This window comes from Geotrypetes seraphini, chromosome 14, assembly GCF_902459505.1.
Source record: "Geotrypetes seraphini chromosome 14, aGeoSer1.1, whole genome shotgun sequence".
NCBI lineage: Eukaryota > Metazoa > Chordata > Amphibia > Gymnophiona > Dermophiidae > Geotrypetes > Geotrypetes seraphini.
The window spans coordinates 25661094-25684832 of NC_047097.1; the positions used below are offsets into that span (position 1 = coordinate 25661094).

Below are 23739 nucleotides of genomic sequence, written 5' to 3' on the forward strand. Positions count from 1 at the left end.
CAACTGGTAAGTGGATATACCGTAATGGACAAAACTTTAGCCATATGGTCACTCCAGCATTCCCTTAAGGCATCATAAGATTATAAACGATTTCAAGTTCGCTCCACTGAAATGTTTTCCTGGTATTATATACATCCTTAAGAAGAAGAAAAAGTTGTGTTTATTTTTTCTACACTGACTCACTCACACAAAGAATTTGAAGTTCTGCCTCCAACAACACTGGGACGGACATGGTGAATCTGCAAAGAACAGCAGGGGCTAAAATGAGGGCTGAGAGCACACCAGCCAGAAGATTTGTCTTGTGTTAAGAACATAAGAATTGCCATCAAACCCAGTATCCAACAGTGACCCATCCAGGTCACAAGTGCCTGGTAAGATCCTAAGGAAAAAGCCTATCCTAGGAATACGCAGTGGATTTTCCCAAGCCATCTTAATAATGGCTTATGGACTTCTCTTTTAGGAAATTATCCAAACCTTTTTTTTAAAACCCTGCTAAGCTAACTGCTTTCACTACATTCCCCAGCAATGAATTCCAGAGTTTAATTACATGTCGAATGAAGAAATATTTTCTACTACTTAGTAGCTTCACTGCCTGCCTTCTCCCTAGTCCTCATTTTTTTGAAAGAGTAAACAAGTGATTCACATCTACCCATTCCACTCCACTTGATATGTTATACACCTCTATCATGTCTCCCCTAAGCCATCTCTTCTCCAGGCTGAAGAGCCCTAGCCAAGTGGCATTTTATTGAAATGTTTTCTATCTTGCTCATGTGATATGCCAGATACCCATTTGAGGCCTAATATAATAAAGTGCAGGAGGCTTTTGCTCGTAATTTTGTGCACCCTAAGTTTAACCAAGTTTTGCGCTCAAAATAACTGTGCACAAAGAATCGTGTAGACATCAGTGCACAGCTCATTAAAATCCGATGGCCATGAAGGCATTAGCCATTATGTGCAAATGCAAAGAAGAGGGCACAAGGGAAACTGAGAATTATTCAAAATACAGCTATACGTTAGATTTTTGGCCTGGAAAAATTTCAACATATTACTCCATATTACAAAAAAATTACATTGGTTGCCAGTGGAAGCTGGAATTATCTTTAAATTTTCATGTCTGTTATAAACCATTGGTAGGTTTGGTACCTATTTATCGTCTGAATCACTTTGTCTTCCCAATGAACTCTCGATATACACGTATGAATTCTTTTTTTCTCGTTTCCAACGTCGAAAGGTTGCACTTCCAAAAGATTTCTAGATAAAATCTTATCTTAGGCCGGTGTCTGGAGTAAAATTATAAGTGATTTGTTCTTGAACACAATTTTCTATCAAACTTTCAGAAAATCCTTGAAGACTTGTTTGATAAATTTGTCCAATGACTGAACCAGAATCCTAAAAGACATTTGAGTCAAAGTATTTTTTGATGGTACGTAGCTTCCATAAAATTAAAAAGAATAGCACTAAGTGCGTTTTTATTTTCTACCGATCTTTCCAGCACCATACATAGAATTTTGCCTTTTATGTATATGCAAATGAGGGAAATATTATGCAAATTTGGGAGGGCAGTGATTCACCAAACACTTTAGCTAACACTGATTGGGCTTGCCGATCAGAAAAGAAGCGACTGCTGAAGACCAGTCGCTTCTATCCCGGCCGACTCTCCTGCCTTCTTCTGCCCTTTAAAACCACGGGCTGGAAATTTTTACAGAATACATCAAAAAATAATTCTTCCTTTTTTATATATTCTATATAATTTCCAGCCTGTGGTTTTTAACCCCCCCCCACCCCCTCGCACCGATACCTCCGCGCACTGATGCCCTGCCAAACACAAGGCAGAAGGGATACCATCTCCCTCCTGCCATCGCAAACGCCACCTGGCCGGGCCCACTCCTTCCCCGTACCTTTAGAAACGGTGGGAGCAGGAGGGGTGCCCAGTCCCTCCTGCTCCTCAGGCCTCCCGAGTCCCGTGGTCTTCGGGAGCAGGAGAAAGGGCAAATGTCCTCCGCCGCAATACTAGCCTTAGGCCATGCCTTGATGCATCATCTGATGCACAGGGGGGGGCCTAAGGCCCTGATTTGCTGAGGCACCTCGGGCTCCTCCCTTGGAAAAGGCCTGGGGCGCCTCAGCCAATTAGGGACTTCCTTAGGGAGGAGTCTAAGGAAGTCCCAGATTGGCCATAAACTAAGGCCAGTATCGCGGCGGAGCAGAAGGAGTAAGAGGACTTTTGCCCTCCTGCTCCCGAAGACCACGGGACTCGGGAGGCCTGAGGAGCAGGAGGAACTGGGCACCCCTCCTGCTCCCACCATTTCTAGGGAGGTGGACCGGGCCCGTCCCAGCCAGGTGGCGTTTGCAATGGCAGGAGGGAGATGGCATCCCTCCTGCCTTGTGTTCGGCGGGGCATCGGCACTGGGGGAGGGGCTTCTGCTCACGGGGCATTTGTAGGGGCTTGGGGAGGGAGGAGGCACTTCGGGGTGGGGCTTTTTTTATTTTTTATTTTAACCCAGCAGTTATTTTGCAGAAGCCCTGACAGGAGGCTGTTCCTCCTGTCACTACTGTCAGGGCTTTAGCGATCTGTGCAGTCGGTTGGGGGCTTGCCTCCAATCGCCCCCATTTGCATGCAGATGGTTGGCAAATCGGTCGGCCTGGCTCCAGCCGCACACGGATCGGAGGGTTAATGAATCTAGCCCTAAGGCCAGTACTGGGCTGACTTGCACGGTCTATGTTTGTCTCTGGTCGTTTGGTTGAGGATGGGCTGGGGAGGGCTCAATGGCTGTGGTGGTGTAGATGGGCTGGAGTGAGTTTTGACAGAGACTTTAGTAGCGGGAATCTAAGCACAGTACCGGGCAGAGCTTTGGATCCTTGCACAGGAATAGCTAAGAAGGAGAAGAAAAGAAAAAAATTTAAATTGAATCAGGTTGGGCAGACTGGATGGACCATTCGGGTCTTTATCTGCCGTCATCTACTATGTTACATCCAGATTGCCCCTCAGGCAGGCTCTCCTGACTGCTAGAGCTGTTAATTAAGGCGATATTTCCCTTAGAGGTCATTATTTCCTCCAGATGGTCAAATCACTTTTCATATTGAAGTGAAAGTACCAGTTATTTGTTGTTTAGTCAGGAAAAGGAAGTTTGATGATGTGATCAACAATCTATTGCCTGCCACATGAAGTAATATCCTAGTAACAATCCTCAGGGAATAATTTGGCGCTAGCAAAGGGACAAATAATTTAGCTGCTGATTCAAAACAGAAGAATAGTAAAGGTATCTCACGGGCCGATGCTTAGAACCTTACGCCAAAACTAGAGCCAATTAGCGCTGGCCTAGTTCCGGCGTTGCGCTGCACGGCACGTTCAGGGGGCTGTAGCACCGGGAACTACAGCCAAGCCAAAGATTAGCACAAATTGTATTTAAATGTAGTCAAACAGATGTAAATGAAATCGTTTGCTATTCTTTCCCAATGCTCAGAGAACAGCGCCCAAAGAAACCTTGTAGTAATTTGAATTAACATGCATTACATGTAATATAGTGCATTTTATTGCTATTTAACACATGTCAAATGACATGTTATTGCTATAGTGCATCTTAGCAACCAATCTTCTATTACAGCGATGGCGAACCTATGGCACGCGTGCCAGCTGTGGCTCGCGAAGGCCTTGCAGCTGGCACGCGAGAAGGTTCGCAATAGAGAGCTGCACGGGTCGCAGGGATCCCGTGGGGACGCCTCCGAGGGTCACGGGATTCCTGCGGGGCTGGATGTACTAAGTCGCGCGGCTTTTCTCCCTACCTGCTCTGCTTGCAGCACAGAGCCGAACGGAAGTCTTCCCGAAGTCAGCGCTGACGTCGGTAAACAAAGCCCTCCCTCCCTCCGACGTCTGCGCTGACTTTGGGAAGACTTCCGTTCGGCTCTGTACTGCAGGCAGGGTAGGTAAGGAGGAGTAGCCTCGCGGCTCGAGTGGCTTCCAAGGGAGGGGGGCGGTCCGCCCCACCCCGACCCGTGTGCAGTACAGCCGACCAGGTCCCCTTACGTTTGTGGCGCTAACCCGACCGACCGACAACAGCCCTGGTCCGACAAATCTCCCTGCCCTTAACCACGAATCTAAATTACCTTCTTACAGCAGCTTTAAGAAGGAAATTTAGATTCGCGGTTAAGGGCAGGGAGGTTTGTCAGACCGGGGCTGTTGTCGGTCGCGGAAGCGCCACAAAAGTAAGGGGACCTGGCCGGCTGTGCTGCACCCGGGGCGGGAGAGAAGGAGGGGGGAGAAGGACGCTGAAAGGCCATGGGGAAGACGGGGGGGGGGGGGAAGGACACTGAAAGTATTTGTGGAAGACAGAAGGGGGAGAAGGACGCTGACAGGACATGGGGAAGACTGGGGGGGAGAAGGACGCTGAAAGCACATGGGGAAGACAAAGGGGTGAAGAAGGACGCTGAAAGGCCATGGGGAAGACGGGGTGGGGGGGGAAGGACACTGAAAGCATTTGTGGAAGACAGAAGGGGGAGAAGGACGCTGACAGGACATGGGGAAGATGGGGGGGGGAGAAGGACGCTGAAAGCACATGGGGAAGACAAAGGGGTGGAGAAGGACGCTGAAAGGACATGGGGAAGATGGGGGTGGGGTGGAGAAGGACGCTGAAAGGCCATGGGGAAGACGGGGGGGTGGAGAAGGATGCTGAAAGGCCATGGGGAAGACAGAGGGGGGAGAAGGACGCTGACAGGACATGGGGAAGATGGGCGAAGAAGGACGCTGAAAGGAAATGGGGAAGAGAGAGTGGGGAGAAGACGCTGGCAGGGAAGAAGACAGAGATGCCAGACTATGGGGGGAGCGGAGGGAAGAAGATGGGTGCCAGACCAATTTGGAAGGGGGGAGAAAGGGAGAGGCACAGTAACAGAGCAAATGGAAGACGCAGAAGGAAGAGAGACAGTGGATGGAAGGAACTGAATGAGAACATGAGGAAAGCAGAAACCAGGCAACAAAGGTAGGAAAATAATTCTATTTCTTTTTTTCTTTTTTTTTTTTGCTTCAGGATAAAGTAGTATATTAGTTGTGTTGATAAAAATTTATAAACAAAAGAGGCTCTGGTAGAAACCCGTTTACAAAGTGTGTATTCTTCCCAATTAATATTTCCAAATTAATAAAGTCTTTTTGCTTATTTGTAAATGGGTTTCTACCAGAGCCTTTAATTCAGTAGCATAATTAAATGAAATAACTATTTCTGAAGTTTATAGGGACGGGCGGGGACGGAGGGGATTCCTCACAGGGACGGGCGGGGACGGAGGACATTCCTCGCGGGGACGGGTGGGGACGGAGGGATTCCTCACGGGGACGGGTGGGATTCCTCATGGGGACGGGTGGGGACGGGTGAGACTTTGGCGGGGACGGGTGGGATTTCTGTCCCCGCGCAACTCTCTAGTCCGCAATTAAGATATGCGGCGCGGCAGGAGGCGAGTGTGCCGGTGTCTGCTTTGCAGCTCACCTGGCAACAGGGCCAGACTGGCCATTGGGAGGACCGGGCATTGTCCCGGTGGGCCGCGGCCCATCCTCCTGTGCTGGCTGCAGTCCTGTGAGTGGATGTTTAGCCTGCCTGTCTTCCCCTTAGTATCCTATGAGCCAGGCAGTGTGTGAGGGGGAAGTGGGGGGAGGAAGAGAAGCTTCACATTGAGTCTGTCACAGGAACTCAGTGAGGCTGTAGTGTGACTCCACATGTGACATCTGTAATCAGGAACAGTTCCTAGTGCTCCCATGCTAGAGAGGTGAGAATATGGGGATCATATTTTGTTTGGATCATCCTATGTTTGTGAGCAGCTGTTTTCGGCTTTGAATCATATAAAATCTGATGCTAGAAACAGATTAACGGATGACATGAGTGCTGCATGTGTTGCTCTGAAATTAACGCACTATGAGCCAAGGATTGACAAATTATCAGCATGCATGCAACAACAAAAACCACATTAATTTTTTTCAGAGCATGCCCAATGCATATGTTTACATGAAGCAGTGTTTTCAGTTTGCAGTTAAGACACTTTCTAAGTTATTTAAATATTATTTAAAGATGTTATTTAAAAAAGGGACTTTACATGGCCCTGTTGTATTCCAATCTGGAATTTCCAATAAAAACGGTTGGTTTAATTGAAAGCTCTTTTGTTTTCTTTACATCATATTATTAGAAATGTAATGATTTAACTATTTTCTAATTTGATTGTAAATTTTACAAAAAAACATGTATAGACTCTTTGGGAATGCACACCGAGTCTTGACACAGTTAACAGTTTTAAGAAGTTTATCTTTTTTTTTACTCAGGATACATTTGACAGGTTATGTGAATAATACATTTAAAATATATTGTGTAACTGAATCAAATTCTTCCTAAATTCATTAAATTGAATGAAATCATTAAAACATTATAAATTGCCAATAAATTGAAATGAAAACCAAAGGATTGTGAATCAAATTGATTCTCTGACAATACAAAGATTCCAACCTTTAAAAATGATATTACATAGTTCAGGCAACTTTATAAAGAGTTTTTAGATACTAAAATCTTGTTATTAAGGTCTAATTGACGTGCTGGCACTTTGAGGAAATTCTTTGGTTTTGAGCGGCAGTTTGGGCACTCGGGCTCAAAAAGGTTAGCCATCACTGTTCTATTATGTTTAAAAACTAGTGGCCAATTTTCTAAACCATTTCCCTGGGTAAATTGGCCTGCCTGAAAATTGCTAAGAAGTACATATGATGATCTCAGAACTCATATCTTTAGCTGCATTAAAAATGAGCATTTTTTGTGTAAAAGTGGCTAATCTTCTCCCTTAACGGAGTCTGTTTAAGGATTAAATTTTCCTAGGAAGCTTATTGATGAGCATTTCTAAACGATGTACAGTGATACCTTGGAATCCGAACTTAATCCATTCCAGAACCCTGTTCGAGTTCCGAGACAATGTTTCCCATTGAAAATAATAGAAACTGGATTAATCCGTTCCTGGGTCCCACAAACTCAAATTTTAAAAGGAAATACACTGGATTTTAAGGTAAAATATTAACAAATATTCCAAAGCAGCATTCAGATTCTGGGGCACAAACACACACATACAATGTGCAGGGCGTTCAGATTCCAAACCAGAGTTCGGATTCCAAGAAAAAATTTACTACAAAAAAAAGTTTGGATTCCAGGTCGTTCGAGTTCTGGGGCGTTTGGATTCCGAGGTACCGCTGAATATTGTTCCAAAACTGCAATAAAGCATTCAAATTGAGTTGTGTTTTAACCGAGTGTGGTATACTGTAAATTTTATCTTATAACCACCTTGAAACCAACTAAGGGGAAAAATGGGGTAGATCTACCTGTTTCTGTTAAAATGAAATAATACACTTGCAAAGCAGTATTTTTATATCTACGCTTGTGTTTTTTTTTAATTTTTTTGGCCATCTACGAAAAAGCAGCTGCCAAGTTCTTGACCAGGTTCATGGATATGAAAATACCTGTGTACATTGCACTTAAGCAGGTTACTAAACATTGTCTTCTAACTATCTTTATGGTAGAAATGTTTTTAAGACCCAAATTTGGCTGAACTGAGTCCTTATGGCACAGCTTTCTTTCAAGCTAAATGTCCCGGTCTGTAAAGCCCTACTTCATGTACTTTTCTTCCCACAGTATAAAAAAAAAAGTCAATGATACGTCTGAAGGATGTGAAGGCTCAGTGAATTAATCCGACCCATGGTTTTACAGGTCGTGTCTATGCTGTTTTGTCGAAAAGAGAAGGTCGAGTCTTACTGGAAGAGATGAAAGAAGGAACGGACATGTTCATTATCAAGGCAGTGCTGCCAGTGGCAGAAAGCTTTGGCTTCGCTGATGAAATTAGGAAGAGGACTAGTGGTCTGGCTAGTCCACAGCTGATCTTCACCCACTGGGAGGTAACATTTGTTTTTATTATTATGTCACTGTGTGTGGTATCTGTCATACAGTGTGGCAAAATACAGAGTATTCAAAGAGTTGTAAAAAAATTTAATTTGATGGACATTAAAAACAAGGGCCCGGATTCTATAAATGGCACTTTAAGTTAGGCACATAACTTAAGTTGAACACGCCAATTAAAAAAGAAAAAAGCATTTAAAAGAAAAATGTAGACGCCCACTGATGCCTTAAAAACGCCTACGGAGACGCTTTACAACACCTAATGCAACTGTAGGCGCAATTTACGTAAAAGGTAGTTGCCGGAAATGTAGGTCTTGAAAAGCCTGGCCTACATTTCTGGTGCCTACAATTCCAAAACCGTGATTCTATAAATGGCGCTGTTTATAGAATTTGGGCCAAAATGCATACACAGTCACTTTATTTCTAGCTAAAGTGGGCATTAAGGGCCGTCAAAGTGAGAAAGGGTTGTTCTATCATTACAAGGGAAAAAGGACATTGTGGAGAAGTTAAAAAAGGGCGTGTCAGGAAAAAAAATTGGCAGAAGAATGATTTAGCAAAATCAATTATATTCAACATAAAAAGACATAATGATGCAATTGTCAACTATGTTTCACTTCTTGAAAAAGAGGAAGGAAGTTGTTCCAGAAAAACCATGAAAAGGTCAACTGGTAGATAAAACTATGTCTATGGTTTTTATTAAAAAAAAAGATCATTGGGCCGTCCGATATCTGGGTTGATATTAGCCGAAAAGGCATTGTTTATCCATCAGCAACTTCATGGGGATTCTGAATTCTAAGCCAGTACTGGATGAATCCTAAATCTTAAACACTACCACAGAATCAGGAAAATTGAAATGGTGCTAAGCGTTCCACAAATTTACCAGCAGTCAATGATTTTCTTGTACGATATAATGGTATTAGCAAAACTATGATCCTGATTGTGTTTATAATGCAAATGAAATGGGTCTGAATTGGAAATCGTTTCCCAGTAAATCTCTGATTAATTGTAAAGAAGTATTGGCTCCCTAGTTCAAATCATCCCAAGAATATGTCACACTGTTGGTGGGGGGAAATATAAGTCATAAGTTGTAGTTATTGCTGGTTGGTAAATCTAAAAACCCTCATGCTTTCTAAAATGTACATAAACTAAATCTTGAACTTATATACCGAGTCATCCCTGAGAAACAAGTTTTAACTTGGTTATGCAGAAGCCCAAGGAAAGCCTGGATGAATTGTGAGGTTTTCCTCGACTGATACGACAATCCAGAGTGCTTCAGAAAGTTGGACAACGCTCATCTCATTCTAATTGCTCCTCCCTGGCCCATACAAATCTGGTATCCACTGCTTCTAGACTTCCTAGATGCGTTCCCCCCCACCCTCCCGATTCATCTGGGAGACCATTCCTCTCTGCTTTCACAGCAAATCAGACAACTGCATCCCAATCTATGCAGTCTCAACCTCACAGCATGGAAATTGAAGCTTCAATCCTCACTGGATTTCCAGTCTCACAATCGGTGAAATCGGTCCTTCTTGCATCCAGACACCCTTCGACTAGGAAGTCTTATCAATGGAAATGGAAGCGTTTTTCAATATGGGCATGTTCTCAAGCACAAGACCTTCTTCACTGCCCGATTCCTTACATATTTTCTCCATTTGTCAGATTCCGGTCTCAAAATAAATTCTGTATGATTTCATATATCTGCAATTTCAGCATCTCATCATATCACTGATGGAAAACTAATTTCACAACATCCCCTGGTTTCCTGCTTTCGAAGAGGTCTCACCAATCTTAGGCCTCCGTTACAGAACCTACTGCCAGCATGGACCTTAATTTAGTTTTAAATCAATTTGTGTGTGCCCCTTTTGAAACTTTAGCGTTTTCCACATTACCATTCCTCACATCGGCAAGGAGAGTCAGCGAGCTTCAGGCTCTGGTGACTTATCCTTATCTTCAATTTTTCCCAAGTAAAGTGCACATGCGAACTCACCCAAAGTTCCTTCCAAAAGTCGTTACAGATTCCATCTCAACCAGACTATTGCCTTGCCATCCTTCTTTCCTCCTCCTCATTCTTCTCCAGCGGAGGAACATCTCCATACCTTGGACTGCAAATGTTCCCTGCTTATACTACCTTAAGGAAACTTCCAGCTTTCATCAAACAAACCAACTTTTCGTGTGCTACAATCCCTCAAATCGAGGACACCCAGCGTCTAAAAGAACTATGTCCTCGTGGATTGCGCACTGTATTACTTTCTGCTATAAAAATGTTCAAGAGCCACCTCCTGGCCCAATTGGAGCGCACTAATGGCTTCTTCAATAGCACATTTTTAAATCCATACCTATTCAAGATAATCTGCAACCTGGTTGTCCGTCCATATGTTCACCAGACACTACTGCTTAAACCAGAGTATGGCCCAACCTTGTAGAATGCTCTAATTTTGGATCATTCAAAAAAGTACTGAAAACTCATTTATTTGTAAAAGGATTTACTGCTTTGATTTACTTCTTTCCTATGATCATTCTTCTTGTTGAATTTATTTTTTTACTGAGTTTCTATTTTAGTATGTTTTTATTTGAATTTGTATTTTTTGTAGGTCTGACATTTTCTGTACTTTTACTTTGTAATCCGCGGAATAGAAATTTTTAAAATAAATAAATATCCCTCCAACAGTCATCTGGTCAGTTTGGTCACCTTTTTGGCACTTACTCATTATGAAAACAGATCTTGCTCCAGACATCTAACTTGTGCCCCGAACGTATTCTTAAATGTTTGATTATGTCAGAAAAGCATCCAAGTCATAAGTCCGCACTAGTCCTACCCACACCACACCTCTAACACGCCCTCTTGAGATTTAGATGAAAATAGATTTCAAAATTAACAAATTGGAAGGGTTTGGTGAGAAAAATGGCCCTCTGCCCCTTTGGGCCACTTTTGGACGTTTTCCTCTTTTGAAAATGAGCCCTGTAGTATAAACAGGGAAATTCTATAACCGGCACTGAAACGTAGGCCCCGGTAGCTGTATATGGCGCTGTCGCGTGATAGACATTAGAGAATGACACGGGGAAAAATGATGTCCCTGTCACTGCCCCGTCCCTGGACCACCATCCTCTTCACCGCCCCGTCACCGTCCCCGCTCTCCCTTTCACCGCCCCGTCCCCGTCTTCAGCGTCTTCTCCTCTCCATTCCCCCACTCCCAGCACCCTTCACGCGGTCCAGCAGCTCCCTCCCACCGGCCAGCCGTGCATTTCTCTCCCTCCCTCCCTCTTACCTTCTCTTGTGGCGAAACTGGCAATTTATATAAGGCTATGCACTGTATTACAGCCGAAGCCTTGAAGTCGCGTCGGGTTGCCTGCTAGAAAAGTCTCCTCCGATGCAACCGGAAACAGGAAGTTGCGTCAGAGGAGATTTTTCCAGCAGGCAACGCGACACAACTTCAAGGCTCCGGCTGTAATACAGCTCATAGCCTTATGGAAATCGCCAGTTTCAACAAGAAAAGGCAAGGGAAAAGGAGGGAGGGAGATGCATGGCCGGCAGAAGAGAGGGAGCTGCCGGATCAAACACTCGTTCACCGCGCGTGCTAACCATTCACTGCTCCACGGGGCGGTGAATGGCCTTGTCCCCGATCTCGCGGTGACCTTTTTTTTTTTTTTTTTTGGTCACCGTTTTGGCAGGTTACCCGCGGCTAGTCATGGGTAATAACCACCGTGTCGTTCTCTAATTGACATGCAATCGGCAGCCATTTTTTAGCCAGCCGCCAATAGTGGCGCCGTGTACAGAGTCCAGCCGAAAACGCATAGGGACAGTCTTAAAAGGGAAAAGATTCTGCTTAACCGAATATTTGTTTCCAAAGCTTAGCTCTTCTTTTGTAGTTTCCCTATGAAAGCCATTCCTCTTATAAAAACATTGCGCTTCTACAAGGAGTTCTGCTTTGACCTTAGAGGTGCTGATAACGGAAATATTTCTGCTGATGCGTTTCATTGGAATATTTGTTGTTGATTTTGTTTCACACTGTAACAGCCATCAAACTGAGCAGGCATGTTTACTGCAAAACAGGTCCCTAGGATTTATGTCTTTTTTTTTCACCGCAGGACGTAGAAACAACCTTTCTCCAGCCAAAATGTGTGAATGCAGTTAGTACTGACAAAGCTGAATATCTTCCCCTCTACCAGCGGCAAGCATACTGTGTAGATGGATCTTGGCCAAATCTCATTCCAAAGTTTAAGCCCCTCTGCCTGAAAGCAGTTGTAAAAACTCCTTGTGCTTAGCCTTTTGAAACCTGGAGGATTTGCAAACTCCCAAGAATGGTCTGGTCCGTGCGAGTCACATTTCGCTGCCATACTGTTCTCATTGGACCGCCAGCTGATCCTGAAACGCAGCCTCCCTCACTCAAGCCAGATGTGCACTGTTTGTCAGAAGCAAGGGATTTGAATGGCAGCTCTTGGTGCAGGGAGAACAAAGACATTTTGGCACCAGCTACCATGACAGAAGAGTCCTTTAGCCTTAGAAGAGCAGCTTGCCAAACATATTTCCAAAAGGCTAATTCGTTGCAGCTCATAATAGACTGAAATACCATGCAAACTGTTATTGCTTTTCCAAAAATGCTAATCCAGTCCAAAACTCAAAATCAAAGCTTGTAGTAGGGTTGCAATCTAGCAGAATATGAATTAAGGGCTGTTTCTGGAGATTTAAACATTGTGTGCTCAAAATCAAGGCAATCTTTCAGAAAGGAATGTGCATTATATAATATTCTGTGAAGCACTATTAAAGCAGTGGTATTAGCTGGACCTCTAAAGACATCAGCTTGTCTTATTTTGGGCTCTGTTGTCTTTTTGGGATCTGTATTTAGTTCTTTTGTTATCTTATATATTTTTAGCAAAAATGGATGTGCCTTTTCTTAAAGCCTCATCTTGTGCTTTAAAATACACTTATCCCTCCGTATCTGCGGATTCGCTTATTTGCGATTTTTTTGGGGAAGCTAACTCCGCCCCCCAAATTACATCATCATTAAAGTTCTTTTTCCTTTTACTATACCAATAAAAAAGGGTATCGCTTACCATTCACTCTGAAAATCGCTGCTACCACACTTTCTCCCACACATTTGCTGTTTCCATGTTTCCCAGTGTGCACTGAGAAAAACGCTGCTTCCCAGCATCTATAGAAAGAAAGACTTCTTCCCAGCAAGTTCTAATGCTCTGGTAAATATCTTGGCAAACTGAGTTTCTAAAGAAGTGGAATGCAGTGAGGGGAGCCGAGAAGTACATCTAGCTCTCTCTCATGGCCCTGGTGCAAAGTTGTACCCCGTGGCTTCTGAGGCCTTTTTCCCTCTTTAAATTTTTCCTTTTGGGATTTCATTGTAATCTGTGGTGAGGGAATTATTAGCATAATACCCAGCACTTTACCAACTGGAGGTAGTTTGAATTTATTTGATTGAGTATAGAGTACATACACATATTATTTACAGCATCTTCAAAGCAGGTTTGAATTTTTGTGGGGGTAATTTGCACGGACTGTGGCTGGTTCTAGATTAGGGTGCAGGATCAAAAGAGGATCTCTAAATCTACCTATCTGGAGAGACAGATGTTTTGTAAACTTTTCAGGTGAATACCAAGTCAGAAAATTTTTTTATGTGGAATGAATTTTGGGCTAGGGGCAGACCCGACTTTTTTTTTTTTTTTTTTTTTTTAAATATCACGCGCGCCGACTCTCCTGCTCTCCCCTTCCAAGCCCTGCTCTTGCCACCTTCCCTGCAGTGCGAGCCCATGGGTTTATAGCAGGATAATACTTATTGCCAGCAGGATTGAATTTAAAATTCTCTGCGTGATCTTTGAGGTCCTAAGAACATAAGATTTGCCGCTGCTGAGTCAGACCAGTGGTCCATCATGCCCAGCAGTCCGCTCACGCGGTGGCCCTCTGGTCTAAGACCAGCGCCCTAACTGAGACTAGCCCTACCAGCGCACATTCTTGTTCAGCAGAAACTTGTCTAACTTTGTCTTGAATCCTTGGAGGGTGTTTTCCCTTATAACAGCCTCTGGAAGAGCGTTCCAGCTTTCTACCACTCTCTGGGTGAAGAAGAACTTCCTTACGTTTGTACGGAATCTATCCCCTTTCAACTTTAGAGAGTTGATGGCCCATTAGTTGTCAAATCTTTTTCATATACATCAACCAGCTAGATCTTTTAAGTTCTAGGCGCTCGTTGAACCTGGAGGTGACAGTTATGAAAAATGTGAGGCTAGTAATCTCTCGACAGTCGATGCTTGCAGTGCAGGGAGCGATATTATGGAATGCTCTTCCAGTTCATGTATGAAATGTTAACCATCTGCTTCAATTTAGAAAGGTGGTGAAAACTTTTTTATTTCACAGACATTGTGTCTGATTGAGTCTAATTTTGCAGCATTAGGAATAGTCAGATAGCATGACTGGCCAGATATTTTGTTTGCTTTGTCTATGGCTAAAGGTTTATGATGATATATTGATGTGTGACTGAAAAGTATGTTTTGCATATTTGTTTATATTTTATGTATATTTTTATGGTGTGACTCGCTCAGAATAGTAGGATGTAGTGAGTAATACATTTTTAAATAAATAAATTATACATGTATGTATAAATAAATAAATATACATACATTATTTATTTTATATTCTGTCCCGGTTTCCCCAAAGAGCTCAAAACGGGTTACAGGTTTGTAACAGGCGTGATCCCGTAGGACTGGAAGATAGCCAATGTTATGCCCATCTTTAAAATGGGATCGAGAGGTAACCCAGGGAACTACAGACCGGTAAGTCTGACCTCGGTTCCGGGGAAAATGGTGGAAGCGCTGATAAAAGATAGCATCGAGGAGCATCTAGAGAGGCATAAACTTATGAAAACAAGCCAAGGGAAGATCGTGCCTGACAAACTTATTGCACTTCTTGGAAGGAATTAACAAATGGATGGAGAAAAGGGATTCCCCCACCCTCATCTCTACCCGCCACTCCACACCACCCCCCCCCCCCGAGCCCCCTGCCGTGCACGTGCCCCCCTTCTCTTCTCCCATACTTCTAGTTGTTCACCGCCATGAGTAACAACTTTGACGTGCTCCTTGCGACCCCGGTGGCTCTCCCTTTGATGTCACTCCCTATGCCCAGCACCCAGAAGTGACAGCTGGAGAGCTGGCGTGGTCACAAGGAAGATATGGTGCCCATGGCGGACCGCCCCTTCCCCCCTTACTACCCCACTGTTTATATATTATATATAGGTAGATATCCGATTATAGAATGACCCCAAATATGGTGTTACCAGTCTGTTGAAAGTTGTATCTAGCAAGATCAAGTATGATGGCAAATGGAATAGTACGTAGACTAGATAAGTATTTTCACTAAGGCTAAAATTCATCTGACACACAGCATTTATTACCAGTAATTAGGATACAGAGGAAAACGTGAAATGATTATCTGTTTGAGTAGCCCAGCTGGATTCATCCCCGTTCAGGTTGTTTCGTATTGAAACCAGCAGACTGAAAAGCAAGATCAGGCTGAACAACTAGAGCATCTGGGAAAAGGAATTTAAACAGAGCTTACACTAATAGCTGTTCACAAAATGCTACTTAATAATAGTCTGTAAGTGGCAGACCAATTAAGACTCCAGAAAAGAGCTGTAAAAATCACACTGTATTTTACAGAATGAAGACCTTTCTGATTCTATAGAGACATGAATTGTTTTCCATGTATTGGGATTTAATGCACTCTGTGGAATGGTTAAGAAAATGCAACAGTGCTTTCTCCAACAGTATTTATTGCGTGACTATAAAAATGTGTTGTTGTTGTTTTTTTTGGTGGGGGTTATTATATTGACAATGAATGAGATGAACAAGATCTCACGAAATATACTGTAATGCAAAAAAAGAAAGAAGAAAACAAATAAAGGGGTCAAATCTATTATTCATGACCCCAAACTTAAAGTTAGAAGGGAAAAGATTCCGTACAAATGTAAGGAAGTTCTTCTTCACCCAGAGAGTGGTGGAAAACTGGAATGCTCTTCCGGAGGCTGTTATAGGGAAAAACACCCTCCAGGGATTCAAGACAAAACACCCTCCAGGGATTCAAGACAAAACACCCTCCAGGAAATCAAGACAAAACACCCTCCAGGGATTCAAGACAAAGTTAGACAAGTTCCTGCTGAACCGGAATGTACGCAGGTAGAGCTAGTCTTAGTTAGGGCGCTGGTCTTTGACCTGGGAGCCGCCGCGTGAGCGGACTGCTGGGCACGATGGACCACTGGTCTGACCCAGCAGCGGCAGTTCTTATGTTCTTAAGTAAGTTCTTATTCACAAAACCTGTCTTTGAAAATAAACTGCTGTAAGTTGGAGAATTGCCTTGGTACGTACAAATAACATGCATACTGTTAATGAAAGAATTAATATAAGCTCATATGGCTAGGATGACCTATAACTGCTGTGCTGTGTGGGTTTTAAAACTGCCGTGGTGCGATGGGTGATGCCACAAGTTCTTTAACATTTAGATTGATCTGTGCTACATCAGTGGACAGGCTCAAGCATGCATTAATTAGTATTAACATACTTGCATATGCAGTACTCCGGTGCATATGCAGTACTCCCGCAAATTTTTAAAAAACTGCAACTGCGGTTTTTCGCCTTTTCAAAAGGCAGGGGAGGCAGGAGAGGGCAGCAGGAGCGCTGACGGGTGAAGAAAATCACTTGCGGTCTGCTCCGACCGCCTCTTCCTGTAGTAAAGTTGGGCTACACCAATCAGGAGCTGCTTTGACACCTAACTCCTGATTGGTGTAGCCTGACTTTACTACAGGAAGAGGCAGTCAGATAAAACTGCGAGTAAGTGAGTCCGCGAATTTGCGAGGGAACACTGTAATCGCTTGCATATGTTATATGCAGATACCATGAATTAGAAAAAAAACTATTTTCCACTGACAATTGTATATAGCATAGTAACATAGTAGATGACGGCAGATAAAGACCTGAATGGTCCATCTAGTCTGCCCAACCTGATTCAATCTAAAAATTTGTTGGGTTGTGTTTTTTTTTTCTTCTTCTCCTTAGCTATTTCTGGGCAAGAATCTAAAGCTCTGCCCAGTACTGTTCTTAAGTTCCAACTACTGAAGTCTCCGTCAAAGCTCACTCCAGTCCATCCTCCCAGCCATTGAAGCCCTCCCCAGCCCATCCTCAACCGAAGGCCATATTCAGACACAGACCATGCAAGTCTGCCCAGTAGTGGCCTTAGTGCTTCAATATTTACTATTATTTTCTGATTCTAGATCCTCTGTGTTCATCCCACACTTTTTTGAACTCTGTCACCGTTTTCCTCTCCACCTCCTCTCTCAGGAGCGCATTCCAGGCATCCACCACCCTCTCCGTAAAGTAGAATTTCCTAACATTGCTCTCGAATCTCCCACCCCTCAACATCAAATTATGTCCTCTGGTTTTACCATTTTCCTTTCTCTGGAAAAGATTTTGTTCTACGTTAATATCTTTCAAGTATTTGAATGTCTGAATCATATCTCCCCTGTCCCTCCTTTCCTCTAAGGCACGGGTGTCAAAGTCCCTCCTTGAGAGCTGCAATCCAGTCGAGTTTTCAGGATTTCCCCAATGAGTATGCATGAGATCTATTTGCATGAACTGCTTTCATTGTATGCTAATAGATTTCATGCATATTCATTGGGGAAATCCTGAAAACCAAACTGGATGGCGGCCCTCCAGGAGGGACTTTGACACTCCTGCTCTAAGGTATACATATTCAGGGCTTCCAGTCTCTCCTCATACGTCTTTCCAGTCTCAGGGTTGGTGGTTGGAAGGGCAAAATAAGTAGCTATATTTGTTCTTTCTACTTTCTATCTGAAGAAAAGAACCCTTCAGAGTCTAAGAAATAAAATTCTTTCTTGGTAAAATACAGTTTAAAATATATGACCTCAGTATTGAAACATCTCCTTGTAGAGCCAAAAATAAGACACAACTGTAAGATAATCCTGTGCTTTGACCATAATAAGATGCATAAGTAAGTAAGTTTAGGAAGCAAATTCAGGACTAAATGAATTGAGTTGGAATGGTATGTGTGTGTGTGTTTTAAATATAAATAAAAGATTAGCTAATTGGAAAAACAGTTGTGTGGACAGTATTTGAAAAATATTGAAGGCATTGCTGACAACAACTTAACGTGGAAAGAGGTAAATGGAAGTCTAGAAAAGGAACAAGGGGAGTAATTTTGGATTCAAAGAAATACAGTAAAATGAAGACAAAAATCCCCTCCCCCCCAAAAAAAAAAAAAAAAAAAGCAGTGGTAGTAAATGTAGATTGTGTAAAGAAAGAGAAGACATTGTAGGCTGCAGAAATGCCCAAACCAAATACGGGAAATGACACAACACAGTTACCGAATTAATTCACTAATACTTACGTAAAATGTTTACGTTCAGTGTTGCTAAAAAATATTGGGAAAAACAAAAGGAATTGACCCCAAAATATCCACAAAGAAGAAAATCCAGAGAAAACCAAAAAAACTCTGTGGAGTGACGATGTTCCTAAATGGACTTTATTTGAAAGTATCAAAGTTCCAAAGGTACACTGAAATCATCCACATAAAATAATTCCATCCACATAAAAGTAAATCATCCACATAAGAGCCTTAAAGGACCTAGTCCGCTAGGGATACAGGACCCAACACGGTCCGCGTTTCAACATAAAGTCTTCTTCAGGGGTCCCTGGGGGTCCTATAAAGGTGAGTACGTGGGAAACAATTGTGTGGTGAGCCGGAAGTGAGACACTGCTTGCATTTGCATGAAATTAAGGATAAATCAGGAGGTCAAAATCCTACTTTTGTAAATGTAACACAGTTCCTTGGATGTGAATTATTGCGGTCAAAGAATTATAGTATTGCTGAGAAAATAACAGTTTCTCCAGCTTAAATCTAAAGTTTTGGCTATTGGTGCAGTGGTTTGGGTTTTTTTTTATTTCTGTGTAGATCTTGTATTTCATAGTCAGTGCAGTGTGTTTATAACACTCCTTCCTAATTAGAAGCTTTTTTGATGAATAAATAGATAGTATACTTTTTATCTTTTGTTAGTCTCAAGGAGGCTAAAGGAGATCCGGAAACCAAAATCTTCTTTCAATTCCATCATATCGTGAAATAGTTCACAAACATGTTAAGCTGCCATTTTTTCAGTGATTGGCCCTAAATTATTAAATTCTGTACCGTTATCCCTAAAAATATTAAATTCATTGGATAAATTCAAAACAGATCTTAAAAACATTTTTATTTGCAAACGCTTATAATATAGAATAACAATAAGTTTGGAATATCAGATTTTTCTCGCACTGGAGAAAGACTGCAAAACATGAGATTACCAATTTGTATTCCTCTATCCCTTATTATATAAAGTTAAATTGTGTTTCAATTTTAACCTTGGATTCTAGTATTGTTTTGTCTACTTGCTCATTGATAAAACTGTCATTTTATGTTCAAACAATTTTTATTGATGACCATCGATAGATACAAAGAAAGTTCTTCACCCAGAGAGTGGTGGAAAACTGGAACGGCTCTCCCGGAGGCTGTCATAGGGGGAAACACCCTCCAGGGATTCAAGACAAAGTTAGACAAGTTCCTACTGAACAAGGACGTACGCTAGTAGGTAGGGCTAGTCTCAGTTAGGGTGCTGGTCTTTGATCAAAAGGGCCGCCGCGTGAGCGGACTGCTGGGCATGATGGACCACTGGTTTGGCCCAGCAGCGGCAACTCTTATGTTAACTGGGTACAGAGCTACTGTCTCAACTTGGCAAAAGGACCCACAGTCCAGCAGCCGATGTCATCAAATATGTTTTCAGAACACAAGAATGCAAAATCACCTCCCCTCGGTCCCCCACCTCAACCCCCCCAAAAGAATCCCCCCTAATTTGACACGCAGCTCCTGATTGGTGAAGCCCGACTTTAGCACAGGAAGTCCCGGTAGGAGAATACTGCGAATGACCCGGGGGGAACACTGTAGTTTCCTTTTCTTCCATTGTGTGTAAGAAGTATGTTACCTTTAAAGCAAGCTCTCCCTCTCTTGAATAACACATTAGTCAACTCCTAGAACCTTTCCTTCCAATAATATTCTGATTCCTAAATAAGCATCTACCTCACTATCCAACAAACTTCTTACGTCATTGTTAGGTAACTTCTCGTCTGTAACCCGTATATACTGATATTCTCCACTGTACCCTGTTATCACTTGATTCTCTGCTATGTAATTCTTATAATTGAATCCTCTACCACACCATGTAAAGTACATGAATCACTGTTATGTAATTTCTCTAGATAATCTTTGTTACGCAATTCTCTCGGTAATGTCCAGATCTCTTATAATTTGTAATCTGCCTAGAACCGCAAGGCACAGGCGGAATAGAAATCACTAATGTAATGTAATGTAAATTTCCATTTTTGTATTTCAAAAGATGTAATAAATATGAATTTTTTTAAAATTAAGGATAAAGTCATAGAAAATGAAAATATAAAAATATGGGGTTGCCAGATGTCTAGATGTCTAGATTTCCCCGGAGAGCTTTTCAAACCCCAGCACTTTGTCCGGGTTTTGAAAAGCTTCTTCGAAATCACGTTAGGGGGCAGAGCTAGGACAGGGATGGGGATGGGTAACCCTAAAATCTGGTAACCCTACAAAAATACTATTGGATTACAATTTACCAGATATAACAGTGATAGAACTGGAAAACATGGGGGTCCTTTTATCAAGCCGCGCTAGCGGGGGGTTAGCGCGTTGGACATTTCATCATGCGCTAACCCCCCGCGGCCGGCTAAAAAACTAACACCTGCTCAATGCAGGCTAGCGCAGCAGGCGATTTAACGCGCAGTATTATGTGCGTTAAACCCCTACCGCAGCTTGATAAAAGGACCCCAGGGTTTGTTAAAATGTCAGTAGCGGGTGATAAGACTGGAGACAAAGAACTACATGGAAGAATTCCAGGATTTACAAATGAGATTGGAAGAATCTAGAAAAAGAAATCAGTGGTGGTATCGATAGTGTTTGTGGCTTTAAGAGCCATACATCAGAGTCTTACAAAGACTTACTTAACTTGAAGAAACTGCCACCTTTCAGTATATAGCACTAGTAGACATACAGCCCTGTACACGTTTTGCAGTGCTTTTAGATCCCTGAATAGGACTTTAATTTCTGGAGAACACAACCAATCAAAACACTGTGATATCTTTACTTACGTACACTGTATCACTAAGGACGCAGACATTTCAACAGAAAAAAAGTTAGAAAACAAATATGGAGGGGCATAATCAAAACAGACGTCTCAGTCGAATTTGGTCGTATAACATAGTAACATAGTAGATGACGGCAGATAAAGACCCGAATGGTCCATCCAGTCTGCCCAACCTGATTCAATTTAAATTTTTTTTTTTTTCTTCTTAGCTATTTCTGGGCGAGAATCCAAAGCTTTACCCGGTACTGTGCTTGGGTTCCAACTGCCAAAATTTCTGTTAAGACTTACTCCAGCCCATCTACACCCTCCCAGCCATTGAAGCCCTCCCCTGCCCATCCTCCACCAAACGGCCATACACAGACACAGACCGTGCAAGTCTGCCCAGTAACTGGCCTAGTTCAATATTTAATATTATTTTCTGATTCTAAATCTTCTGTGTTCATCCCACGCTTCTTTGAACTCAGTCACAGTTTTACTCTCCACCACCTCTCTCGGGAGCGCATTCCAGGCATCCACCACCCTCTCCGTAAAGTAGAATTTCCTAACATTGCCCCTGAATCTACCACCCCTCAACCTCAAATTATGTCCTCTGGTTTTACCATTTTCCTTTCTCTGGAAAAGATTTTATTCTATGTTAATACCCTTCAAGTATTTGAACGTCTGAATCATATCTCCCCTGTCTCTCCTTTCCTCTAGGGTATACATATTCAGGGCTTCCAGTCTCTCCTCATACGTCTTCTGGCGCAAGCCTCCTATCATTTTCGTCGCCCTCCTCTGGACCGCCTCAAGTCTTCTTACGTCTTTCGCCAGATACGGTCTCCAAAACTGAACACAATACTCCAAGTGGGGCCTCACCAATGACCTGTACAGGGGCATCAACACCTTCTTCCTTCTACTGACTACGCCTCTCTTTATACAGCCCAGCATCCTTCTGGCAGCAGCCACTGCCTTGTCACACTGTTTTTTCGCCTTTAGATCTTTGGACACTATCACCCCAAGGTCCCTCTCCCCGTCCGTGCATATCAGCTTCTCTCCTCCCAGCATATACGGTTCCTTCCTATTATTAATCCCCAAATGCATTACTCTGCATTTCTTTGCATTGAATTTTAGTTGCCAGGCATTAGACCATTCCTCTAACTTTTGCAGATCCTTTTTCATATTTTCCACTCCCTCTTCGGTGTCTACTCTGTTACAAATCTTGGTATCATCTGCAAAAAGGCACACTTTTCCTTCTAACCCTTCAGCAATGTCACTTATATACATATTGAACAGAATTGGCCCCAGCACCGAACCCTGAGGGACTCCACTACTCACCTTTCCTTCCTCCGAGCGACTTCCATGAACCACCACCCTCTGGCGTCTGTTCGACAGCCAGTTTCTAACCCAGTTCACCACTTTGGGTCCTAACTTCAGCCCTTCAAGTTTGTTCAACAGCCTCCTATGAGGAACTCTATCAAAGGCTTTGCTGCAATCTAAGTAAATTACATCTAGCATATGTCCTCGATTCAGCTCTCTGGTCACCCAATCAAAAAATTCAATCAGGTTCGTTTGGCACGATTTACCTTTTGTAAAGACATGTTGCCTCGGATCCTGTAACCCATTAGATTCAAGGAAATACACTATCCTTTCTTTCAGCAACACTTCCATTATTTTTCCAACAACTGAAGTGAGGCTCACCGGCCTGTAGTTTCCTGCTTCATCCCTGTGCGAGACGCCCGAAGTCAGCAGTGGGAAAATGTCCAGGCTATTGTTTCTCCAGACCGCCAGTACGTTTATCTTTATACCACATTTTCGACCAAAATTTTATCCAAGCCCCAAATGCCCAGAACATGACCATTTGGGTGTGAGAGGGGACAATCTTGTAATAGACTGGCCACCCAGACATGGCAACAGAGTAGTGGGGTACCTTACAGGCCACTGCTGTGAACTTCACAGAAAAGGTGCCACGTAAACATCTCACCAGAACTACTTTATAGGTTATAGTGACCCTCACAAAACCCACTATTTATTTTTTTGTTCAGATTTTTCTATACCGTTCTCCCAGGGGAGCTCAGAACGGTTTACATGAATTTATTCAGGTACTCAAGCATTTTCCCTGTCTGTCCCGGTGGGCTCACAATCTATCTAATGTACCTGGGACAATGGGGGGATTAAGTGACTTGCCCAGGGTCACAAGGAGCAGCGTGGGATTTGAATCCACAACCTCAGGGTGCGGAGGCTGTAGCTTTAACCACTGCGCCACACTCTCCCTTGCTATACCCACCTGACTACAACCCCAATAGCCCTTATGGCTGCAGGTGGCCTCTATATGGCAGTAGAGTAGGGCTTGAAGGGAGTTTAGGTGCACATGTTCCACCATAAATGTAGTGGTGAGAGTGGCTTTTGGGTTCTCCTTTCTATGGTTCACTAGCCCACCCCCAGACTATTTAAGAGACCTGTGTGCAGCTTTCCTAGGCTTTCCTATACCAGGTGCTGATGTTCTGGAGACAGGTATGTATATTTTTATTCCAATCTTTGTGGAGGTGTGAGGGGGGTCAGTGAACACTGGGGGAGTGTCGGGGGGGGGGGTCTTTACTTTGTCTCTGCAGTGGTTATCTGGTCACTTTGGATACCTTTTTAGCATTTATACCTGTTTTTAC

At 43.0% G+C, this 23739-nt stretch overlaps 1 protein-coding gene across 5 annotated transcripts in view; it reads left to right on the plus strand.

Annotated features, from left to right (window-relative positions):
• EFL1 (elongation factor like GTPase 1) overlaps positions 1 to 23739 on the plus strand; it is a 192034-nt gene that overhangs the window by 147902 nt on the left and 20393 nt on the right. For 4 of the 5 annotated variants that reach the window (XM_033920962.1, XM_033920963.1, XM_033920960.1 and 1 more), the window contains exon 19: positions 7713 to 7897. In XM_033920962.1, the coding sequence (XP_033776853.1) occupies positions 7713 to 7897 (185 nt within the window). Of the gene's footprint in view, positions 1 to 7712; positions 7898 to 11984; positions 12681 to 23739 lie in introns of those variants that run through there. The other variant, XM_033920964.1, reaches the window with a different exon arrangement.